Source organism: Stegastes partitus, unplaced genomic scaffold, assembly GCF_000690725.1.
Source record: "Stegastes partitus isolate 25-593 unplaced genomic scaffold, Stegastes_partitus-1.0.2 Scaffold2485, whole genome shotgun sequence".
NCBI classification, from domain to species: Eukaryota; Metazoa; Chordata; class Actinopteri; family Pomacentridae; genus Stegastes; species Stegastes partitus.
In genome coordinates this window covers 118934-129042 of record NW_007580216.1, presented here as the reverse complement: position 1 = coordinate 129042, position 10109 = coordinate 118934, and the positions used below count along the sequence as shown (strand labels likewise).

The 10109-nt window shown below is 44.6% G+C and overlaps 1 protein-coding gene across 1 annotated transcript in view; it reads left to right on the top strand.

Annotated features, from left to right (window-relative positions):
• Positions 1-227: 227 nt before the first annotated feature.
• Positions 228-10109, top strand: part of LOC103375156 (quiescin Q6 sulfhydryl oxidase 1) — a gene marked incomplete at its 5' end in the record, with an annotated part of 22612 nt that continues 12730 nt past the window's right edge. Inside the window, 3 exons of the mRNA XM_008305363.1 lie at positions 228-350; positions 3266-3404; positions 5386-5562. Of these exons, the coding sequence (XP_008303585.1) occupies positions 228-350; positions 3266-3404; positions 5386-5562 (439 nt within the window). The remainder of the gene's footprint in view (positions 351-3265; positions 3405-5385; positions 5563-10109) is intronic.

The following is a 10109-nucleotide window of genomic DNA, read 5'->3' as shown; positions in this document are numbered from 1 at the left end:
ATAGAACATCATTTCCCTGCACATCCTGTATGAACATGTGATGAATTAAAACTCTTGAAAAAAAGCCAAATATTCACATTTACAGCTTCTCTAATGTGAACATTTGCAGTTTTTTTCTAGTTTACTCGTCTATTTTACAGACTAACGGACTGATCTGATCATTGAAGACGTCGTCATCAAACTAACACCAGCTCTCGTTGTGCTTCCTTGTGTTTCTGTGACTTCAGTACTTTCCAGGTCGTCCTGTGGTCGTGAACTTGCTGAAGTCTGTGAACTCGTGGCTGCAGAGCCAGAGGGCAGATCAGATCTCCTACGACGCGTTCAAGGAGGTTCTGGAAAACTCAGCGCAGGTGAGCCGAGACGGACGACTGTCGGATAAAACTGTGCATCCGTATTGCAAACTTTTTTTGTACATGTGTCACTTACATGCAGCCTTCAGGAAATGAAAATGAACTGGGGAGAAAATAGAGATTTAAAAGCCAAAGTGAGCAAAAAGCTAAAGGAAGGGATGCAGGATCAGTGAGATGAGCAGCAGCTGCAGGAGGACAGAGGGCAGGTGGTCTGATGGAGGAGCAGCTGCAAGGTCACCTGTCAGTCCAGACGCCTAATCAGTCCAAACCCACCTCCACAGCGAGGCTGGTTCTGTCAGGGAAACGTCAGGATGTCACCAAGGAGACCTTCCGTCAAAGCCGAGATAAAAATAATAATATATGTGTTTCTAAAGACAAACACGGAGGCCGTCCCGTGGCCTTGTCCGGCTGCCAGCACATACAGACCAGGATCTACGTGCTGTTGTCTTTGGAATGAAGCCTGCATGCCTCCAGTGTGCAGCGCCTCGCAAATTGAAAGAGTCACTTACTTACATCATTAGCTTTTAGCAGGCAAATCAATGGATCAATGAATCAATGGGAAGGTATGAATAGAGTCCGCCTCGGAGGAAATGGACACACACACACACACACACACACACACACACACACACACACACACACACACACACAGATCTTTACTATTGACATGTGAGTAACCCTGTCAATCACAGCGCAGCTCAGCGAGTCCAACGACTTTATGTCAGAGGAAATATGTTGTCGGGTTCGACTGCGGCTCGCCGGCGCAGGTCTGAGCGGCTCCTGTTCATTAGCGGAGGGCCGAGCCATTAACCTGAGATTGACTTCTCATTGATCAAGAAAACTACGTGGAGCTGCTTTCATTAAGTTGAACAGGTTGGGAGAAGCAGCAGCAGAGAGAGTTTTTTTTTTAAAGAGGGTTTTTGGGATTTTCTGAAGCAGAAGTCTGGAGATGTTTTTTTTTTTCTTATTCTGAAGAATCCAAAAGCAAATATCCAAATATTGAGACACTGAAGCTTATAGCAAATGTAACCTCCGATGTCCAGGCAGTTTTTTACTCCACATAATCACTTTAGGCTCATTTATTTTACTCTATGGAAACAGCACAACCACAGCTGGAAGAAGAAGGTGCTGCAAGAAACTGTTATAATGACGTTAAACATATAAAAATAAAAATACAAAAAAATCAAGTCAAGTCTGAACATATGGTATTAATACTGGAAAGATAAATAGTGGCTTTACATGCTGTAGATATTTTACATTTATGTTTGCCTCCTATTTGATATGCGTAAACACTGCCTGCAGTTCAGCTATAAAGTCCCTAAACTTCTGTCATGTTGGTCGCAGAGTCATTATTAGCTTTTGTGATGAAAAGTACATTATTTTATTTTTATTTCTAAAGAATCTGGTGAAACTAAATGCGTTTTTAAATGAGACCTGCTTCCTGACCAAACAGCGTGTCACATAAGTAGTTCAAGGACCGTGAAAAAGATCAAGATCCAACAGTTCTGCTTATTTCTACGTTTTGTGGCTCTGACATACGGCGATTTCTTTTAAAGACAAAAACATGCTTTTTAAACCTGACAGTGGGCTTTGAGGTTCAGAAGATTAAACAGGATTAAACAATGATTTTGTTATGAATTGCTGATTTGTTGGTTAGAAGTCACCAAAAAACAAAACATGGGGAAGAGTTTGAAGTTAAAAAAATGTAACTTTAATGAAATGAACAAAATAAAAAACAAATTGGAGATAAAAATCTCATTTATGTTGGGTTTTAAGAAGAAGAAATGGAAAACGCTTTCACTTTATTATTCCGGGTCATAATCCTTTCAAAAAATGACTCAGAATTGAGAAAGAAAGCAAGATCATCTTTGCAAGAAGTAAAAGTTTTTTCCTTTAGTAGACCACTAATAGTCCACTACAGTAAATGGAGATGCTGCTGCCCAGTCATCAGCATCTTGTCCATTGACTTCCAGCTAACAGTAGCCCAGGAGGCACTTCTGTCCAGGAATGGTGGAGCAGTGTTGACTCAGCCTCCAAATTCCCCACATCTCCATCTAACTGAGCATCTGTGGGATGAACTGGAACGAGCCCGATCCACAGAGTCCCCACCCCAATACCCTCAGCAGCACCCAAAGAATCTACCCCCTACGTCCCGGTGCCAAGACACCAGAGGACACCTCTAGAGGCCCAGTGGAGTTGTTCTGGTAGCAAGAGGAGGACGATGGTTTCATGGTTAGAAGTAGAGATGTTGGAGCCAAACATGGGAGTTTTTAGCTGATCGGTACCAGCATAAAGCTGCACCTCAGTCTTTGTTTGCATCTGTCGTCATGCAGAATCACACCTTAGATACGCTGTAGAAACACTGTCTTGGTTTATTCCAGGTTAGTGCGGCCTGAGGTTTGTAAGCCTCGCTGAAGTCTTTATCACAGTGCTCCTTTACAGGCTAAACTCCCACAATGCTCTCTGTTTCCCAGCATGGGAGTGGCCACCTTCCTGGGTTGTATTAAACAGCCATTTTAACCAGGTAGTCCAGGTGATCTACAAAACTAGAAGAGTGTTTTATTTTAGAAAATACCATCTGGTTTTGGCAGATGCTACATATGAAATGACTCGGACTTGATTGGGACTTTGCTAGTTAGCTGTTAATTAACATCCAGTTTCAAAATGTGTTGATTTAAGCACAACTGTAGCCTAAAGGGTGATTAGTTTGAGTCTCTTTGACAGAGCTGTGTGGGGAGTAGAGGGACCTACAGGACTAGAACAGACTTGTGAATAAACTGCTGTTCAGTGATGTGTCAGGATCTGGCTCAACACTCAGTACTTTGGTGTTTTTGTGGGATTCTTGATGACAGTAACAAGACATAGAACCTACCCGGCCTCACGTCGATGATTTCTGTTTGTCTGTTTTCTTTCAGACTCCAAACGCCGCTCTGCCTGACGGGGTGAGGTGGGTGGGCTGTCAGGGCTCTCAGCCCCACTTCAGACGGTATCCATGCGGGGTGTGGACGCTCTTCCACGTCCTCACCGTCCAGGCCAACAGCACCGGAGGCTCAGGTACACACTGTTTGTGTTGCTGTGGGTGTGAAAGGCCACTCAGAGTTCACGGAGGTAAACCGAGGAGGAGGCTTTGTGCACAAATTAGCTCAGGAATGTTTCTCACACTTGACCCGATTTAACGGAGAAAAGACGGAAACAGAAGCAGATATCTACTGAAATTTTTGTTGCTGTTTATCAGAATTTCTCTTCTGTGTTTTGTCACTCGGTCACAGTTAAAGTTGAGCCTAATTGTGACTGTGTGAAAAGGGATTATGTTAGATTAGTGGAATGTGAGTGGTTAATAAAACGGGCAGATGACCAGAGGCTCCGCTAATCTCCCCTCGACACACACACATAGACGTGCACACAGAGGTTAATCCCCAGGTTTACGGACCGTCATGTGACCTGCAGATGGACCGGCCAAAAGGGGCGTCCATCTGGACCCCCACAGACCACCAGCTTAGCACGAACGCTCCGGTTTGGACTGTAAAACAAAACACAGCTTACTCACATCCACACTCTGCACACAGGAGGTGGAAGGTGTGAGTACAGTACGCTGCAGGTCCACTGATGTTTAAATGCCATAAACGCCCTCCCTCTTCCGGTTCATCTAAAGGCGCTGCTAAGCCGAGAACAAAAGCAAACAGCTCACGGAAAATATGTTTGCGGACTGTTGAGGTCCTGAGACAACAGCCTGGCCGCCATTCACACAGAGCGTTAACGGCGTTTAATCTCCAGATTGGGTTATCCCATTCTCATAGATTATTCATCCCAATATGGGGTTAACCCAGCTCTCTGCAGGCCCACACTACCGTGGGAATCCGTGGACACTCGCTGCCATTAGCGAGCTTTCCAGCAGGTTTAATGCACCGTGATGACGAGCTTTACGGGGGCAGGTGATGATGATGTTTGCTGGTGTTGTGTTTAGATGAAAGACGTGGAGGGTTTTAGGTCCACGGTCTACAATCAGCACAAAAAAACAAAGTTTGTGGAGCCGCCTTCATGAAGGTGAACAGGTTGGACGATGCAGCAGAGACGAGTTTTTGGAGGATTTGGGGAATTTTGTGAAGAATCAGAATCAACTTTATTGGCCAAGTTTTTACACACAAACGAGGAATTTGGCTTTGGTTAATCTTAACTGTCTGTATGAGAAATAAAAGAAATAAACTGGAACAATAAAAATAAATCTGGGGATATTTTCTTGTTCCTAAGAAATCAACAACAACAACATGTTTGTGTTAATATTCTCCAAATTCTCTGCTTTATGTGCTTTTCAGAGCCTCCAAGTGCATTTCTTTCTTCTAAAAAGGGTCAAAACATATTGTTTCCTTTTTAATATTACATCCCTTAAATTGAAGGCTTTAGCAAATGTTACTTAACCCTCCAAAGTCTAGCAGCTTTAGGTGTTTTTTGCTCCTATTGCATTTTTTTTATTCAGTGAGGGCTCATTTTAATTGCCTTTATAGAAACAATGACTAGAAGTAGAGAGAAATGTCTTTTGTGCAGCATGACACAACTGAAGTATTTCTTTTAGTTCGTATTTTACAAAAAATAAAAGCTGGTATCAACATGTACAACATTCGTTCAGATGCCTACAGATAAAAGACAAATGGTGGCGCTACATAAATGCTTTACGACTTGTGTTTCTGATTGGCTTGTAGACGTCCATCCTCCGATCTGTTCTGTGTAAACACTGCCTACAGTTCAGCCAATGAAGTCCCTGATTTCTTGTCATGTGACCGTCGGTTGCAGCTGAGCCACTAATAGCTTCTCTGTTGCAACAAAAAGTGCAGAATTTTTTGTTTTTTAAAGAATCTGGTGAAAATAAAACCTTTATTTATGGTGAATTTTCAAATGAGACGTAAAATAAAGTGATCTCAGGTCTCAGGAAGCAGTTTGTAGTTATTATTTGTGCTGCTACAAACACTTCACATTCCTTATTTTTGGTCAGATTTTCCGCCGCTCGTCCCTCATATGACCTGATGTCGTTCCCCCGCAGATCCCCTGGAGGTCCTGAGCGCCATGAGAAGCTACGTCCGCAACTTCTTCGGCTGCAGGCAGTGCGCCGAGCACTTTGAGAACATGGCGATGGAGAGTCTGAATGAGGTGAACTCGCTGTCGTCGGCTGTCCTGTGGCTGTGGTCCAGACACAACCGGGTCAACAACAGGCTGGCAGGTAGGAGGAGGCGGCACCAGAGTAACTTTAGAGCAAACTCCCTGATTCTTCTTCAAATACAGTCATGGTGCAGCGATTCTAGAGAACTCTCTTTAAAATTAAGGCCAACTTTTTTCATATCTGCGAGGGAATGTTTGCAGAAATCTACATGCAGGACAGAATGTGTGACTGTCTGACCATCTACACTGCAAACAACTGACATGATGCTTAAAACAAATGCATGTTATGAGGAGATCCACACCTTTTCTAATTCATCATTAGTAGAGCTGTAACTGAAGTCATGGTTGCAGGACTTTGGAGGTGCTTTGATTTGTGGAGCACAAATACAGTAGGAACTTCCAGATCATCCAGTGGCAGTTCTTGACCCTCCCAGCTCCAGAAACACCTCATCATGATTGATCCAAGCCCAATTTCCTAACAAGCTGGGGGAAAAAATAGAAGTATTTCATGGTGCTGTAATCTATTTGTGACAGAAAGCATGACTCGTCTCCTACAGAGGATGTTTATGCGTTATTACAAAGTAAGCCCACCTCAGTGTCCTAATCCATCATCACGCTCTGTCACTCCCACTTTTCCCGTCACATGCTTCCCTCTTTCCGCTCTTCTCTCCTCCGTCCATCCACACCGATGGGATCTGAAGTATTGCCCTCCTCAGTTTTGGGGGGTCGCTCCGGCTTCCTTCCTCTCGTGGTCACTTAGTCCTCGTAATACGACTAAAAGAGGGTGAGGGGAGGAAGGACGGATCCTCAGATCAGACACCAGCTGTCACCCCGTCTTAGTCCTCCAAGTATCATCTGCTTCTGCTTCACCCATTTTCTCTTGACCCCCCTCTGCCATCCTTGGATTCTCGCCTTCACCCCGCTATTGTCTGAAAAGTCAGCGCCTGTTTCTTACTCGTGTCTTAAAAGCTTTCTATGCAGGTCATCGTTTTTAATTCACCCAGTTATTCACTTTTAGTGAGTCATTCACAGAAATAAAAATGCTCCCATCTAGCATCTGCTGAGAGCCCCAATCTGATGCCATTTTCCTTAATGGTACACGCTCCAAATTCGTTAAAGTTATTAGCATCTGTATTCTTGACAACTGAATAGCTTTGCAGTGCATTAAGAGGAAAAATAGCCCTTTCGGAGATGTAGTGTTGAGAAGGTGGTACGTTCTGTGGCTCCACAAGACGTTCAAACCTGTGTTCTCTACAAGCATGTCAGAAAATGTGTTGTGGATCAGCTGTAGTACCTGCTTGTTCCTCCAGGTGGAGCCTCTTGCTCCAGCGACCAGAGGCCTTGTCAGGGTTTAGCAAGCAACGGGCACCACGACAAAGACTTCAGTGATGCTTAATGACCTCCAGCCAAAACTCATGTGTTTCCCGGAACAATTTTTGATTGTCGCGTCACTTTCCAGATTTCAAAATTTAATTTACTTTCCACAGTTTTTTTTGTTTGTTTGTTTTTTTTTTGCGCACATTGAAATTTGGCTTTGTTTAACTGACAATACATCAGAAACTATTGAAGATAAAAGCCTAAAATTTCCACTGTTATTTTTCATGATCTAATTGATTCAGAATCTGCAATATTATATTTAAAGAACCACTTTAAAACGCTGATCGACTTGAATTAGACCATCTAGCGTTATTTTTGTGGTACAGTTTGTCACACCTGCTCTGTCAGCTATAGGTGTTCAATGAATATACCTTTTTTAATTTGGTTTTATTTAGTGTTTCAAATTCCAACTATGATGTTTGTTTCGTTTTGTATTCTAGTGACATGCAGCTACATGTGGTTCAAAAAACATCACTAGTCGACTTCTGCATTATCATTTTTTTTGTTAATATGTGCTTAAAGATGGGACTTTTTTCCATTTTTTAAAATTTTTTCAAATCAACCACAATCAGAGTAATAATAATAGTAATCTACTTGTCCAGTATTGGAATATTCCATATTGTGTTTTACTCTGAATCGATGACATGATGAGAAATAACAGTGAAAAGTTCAGACTTTTATCTATAATAGTTCCTGAGATGTTGTCGTTCAAACAGCTAAAAGTGAGTCGACGTGCGATTTTTAAAAAAAACGATTATCTTGGATAGTATTTGATATATGAATCTAAAACTTCCTAGATACTATTTTAAATGTTCATAGTTCATGATCAGGTTTTTAAGTTAATCAGAGATGCTTGAGCAGAAGACCTCTGATGGGTTAAGATGAACAAGTTTTCACCAGCTCTGTTACACTTCCTCACATCCAGAGAGCTGAGCAGCTCCTGAGCGTCCCTCCTCCCTCGTCCGTGTTCATATGATTTTATTAGGCTGGGGGCCGTCATTAACAGCCTACTTTGTTAAATCACTATCTTTTGTTTGTGTTTTGTTGACCGCCCCCTCTCCCATCTCGGGGACAGCTTGTGTCCTGAGCAGCGGGGGCCAGAAGGACACCCGTCCTCGCACGAGTCCACTCCCCAGACACTTAAACACCATCCAGCCTCCCCCCTCCTCCGTCATCCATCCGTCTTCCCTCTATTCCCGCGACCGTCTTCCCGCTCGTCCTCCCCCGGGACTCGTATCCTGCGCTTGACAAGTAATAGTGCAGCATCCTCACAGGAAATCTCCCCCAGGAGCACGCACACACACACACAATTCCCAAGGCGCTGTGTGGCAGCAGGTGGCAAACACTGTGACGCAGGCCGCACACGCTTCCCTTCCCGTCCACCCCCCTCCTGAACCGCACATTGTTTCGGCCTCTCCGGCGTGGGTCAAGTTGTGGCGTGTGGCGGTGGGGGGAGCCGGGGTGAGTCGGGGTCCTCGGGGGGATAAGTCGGGTGAATCGGGAGGAGAGGGAGGAGCCGAGGGTTTGGCTGTTTGCTTCCCCGAGGAAAGCACGCTCCATCCACCGGCCCCTCCTCTCCCCTCCGCCTGAAGTGGAGCTCTTTAGCAGGCCTGCCCGCCCCTCCCTTTCAGAGGCAGCCATGCATGAAAGAGCAGCTATTTGTAAAGCAGCCCAACAATTAATTTAGCTGGCAACAAAGAGGCCCCAGGGCCCTCGGCCTCTGTGCACCGCCTGAATTAAGACTGGTGGCAGCTCGGTCCTGTTGCTGCTTGTCAACAGCTGAGACTGATTCACATTTCTGCAGACAGAGTGATGCTGCTGCTGCTGCAGGCCGGACTGTGTGCTGCACTCCTCTCAAGGCTTATTATCAGCGTAGGATGTGTTGGTATTTATTAGGAAGGGATCGTTGTCTTGAAAGAAAAGCAGGATGTTTTAGAATATTTTAGAATATTGTTGAAGGGCTGCACAGGGGATCAGTGGTTAGCATCGTTGCCTCGCAGCTAGAAGGTCGCCGGTTCATGTCCCGGTGAGGACACCCGGGATCTTTCTGCGTGGAGTCTCCATGTTCTCCCCGTGCAGCGTGGGTTCTCTCCGGGTTCTCCAGCTTCCTCCCACAGTCCAGAAACATGTTGAGGTTAATTGGTGATTGTAAATTGTCCGTAGGTGTGAATGTGAGTGTGCTTGGTTGTCTGTCTCTAAGTGTAGCCCTGTGATAGACTGGTTACCTGTCCAGGTGAACCTGCCTTCACCCTGAGTCAGCTGGGATAGGCTCCAGCCCCCCATGACCCTAGTGAGGATTAAACGGTGGATAGATAATGGATGAAAATTGTTGAAAGCGAGAAGCAAGACTGAAAAAATAGAAATGTGAAAATATATGTTTGGAAGCTTTTTCGACTTCAATCTGAGTTATTTCCTATTTACTGTCGGTCATTACCGAATCCCCATAAGACACCATTTTCCTCGATGATACACTCTTTCAAAGTATATCGACGGCTACACGTCTCTGCTTTTCTGCATCCAAGCTGTTCCTCAGTGTTACATAGGTAGTCGTATGCCTTGACACTGAAATCTAGTATTAGAGGATGTACTGCAGCTCCACGAGCTCCAAAAGATAAAGACAACTTGTTCATTTATTGTAGATCAGCTGTAGTGCCTGGTTGTTCCACCGTGTTGAGCCTTTTATTGTTTGAGGAGGCGATCACTCGACTACAGAGTTTAGCGAGCAGAGAGCGTTGTGAGGGTTAAGCTAGCAACGGGCACCACGACAGAGACTTCAGTGATGCTTAAAGACCTCCAGCCAAAGCTCACTGTGTGGTAGTAGATGCAGACCTGAGATCAGTGTTGGATCTGTGCATGTGTCAGTTACCCAACCAAAGCCATTATTGGACCCGATCTTCATCTGCGACATCTTTAATACGTCCATAAATACAAACCTTTTCCTTTATTTATTGGCATAAAGAACTGACTGATCAGTCTTCTATTCCAGACTTGGTTCGCCCCCCTTCTTCAGATCAGTAGTTGCTGCTCTGCTCATGATGACTGAACCTCTTTATGTTTTCCACTCCTGCTGAACATGTGCACTACTGGCTTTGTAGCGTAGCGGCTGCACCAACACCAGTTGTAGGTGGTACACTGATGCTGGAGTAGATGGTCCACCAGGTGAAAGTTAGTGGTTTAATCCTCAGCCCCTCCAAGTACCCAGAGTTGCTTCCTAGAGCAGGCGAGGACCTT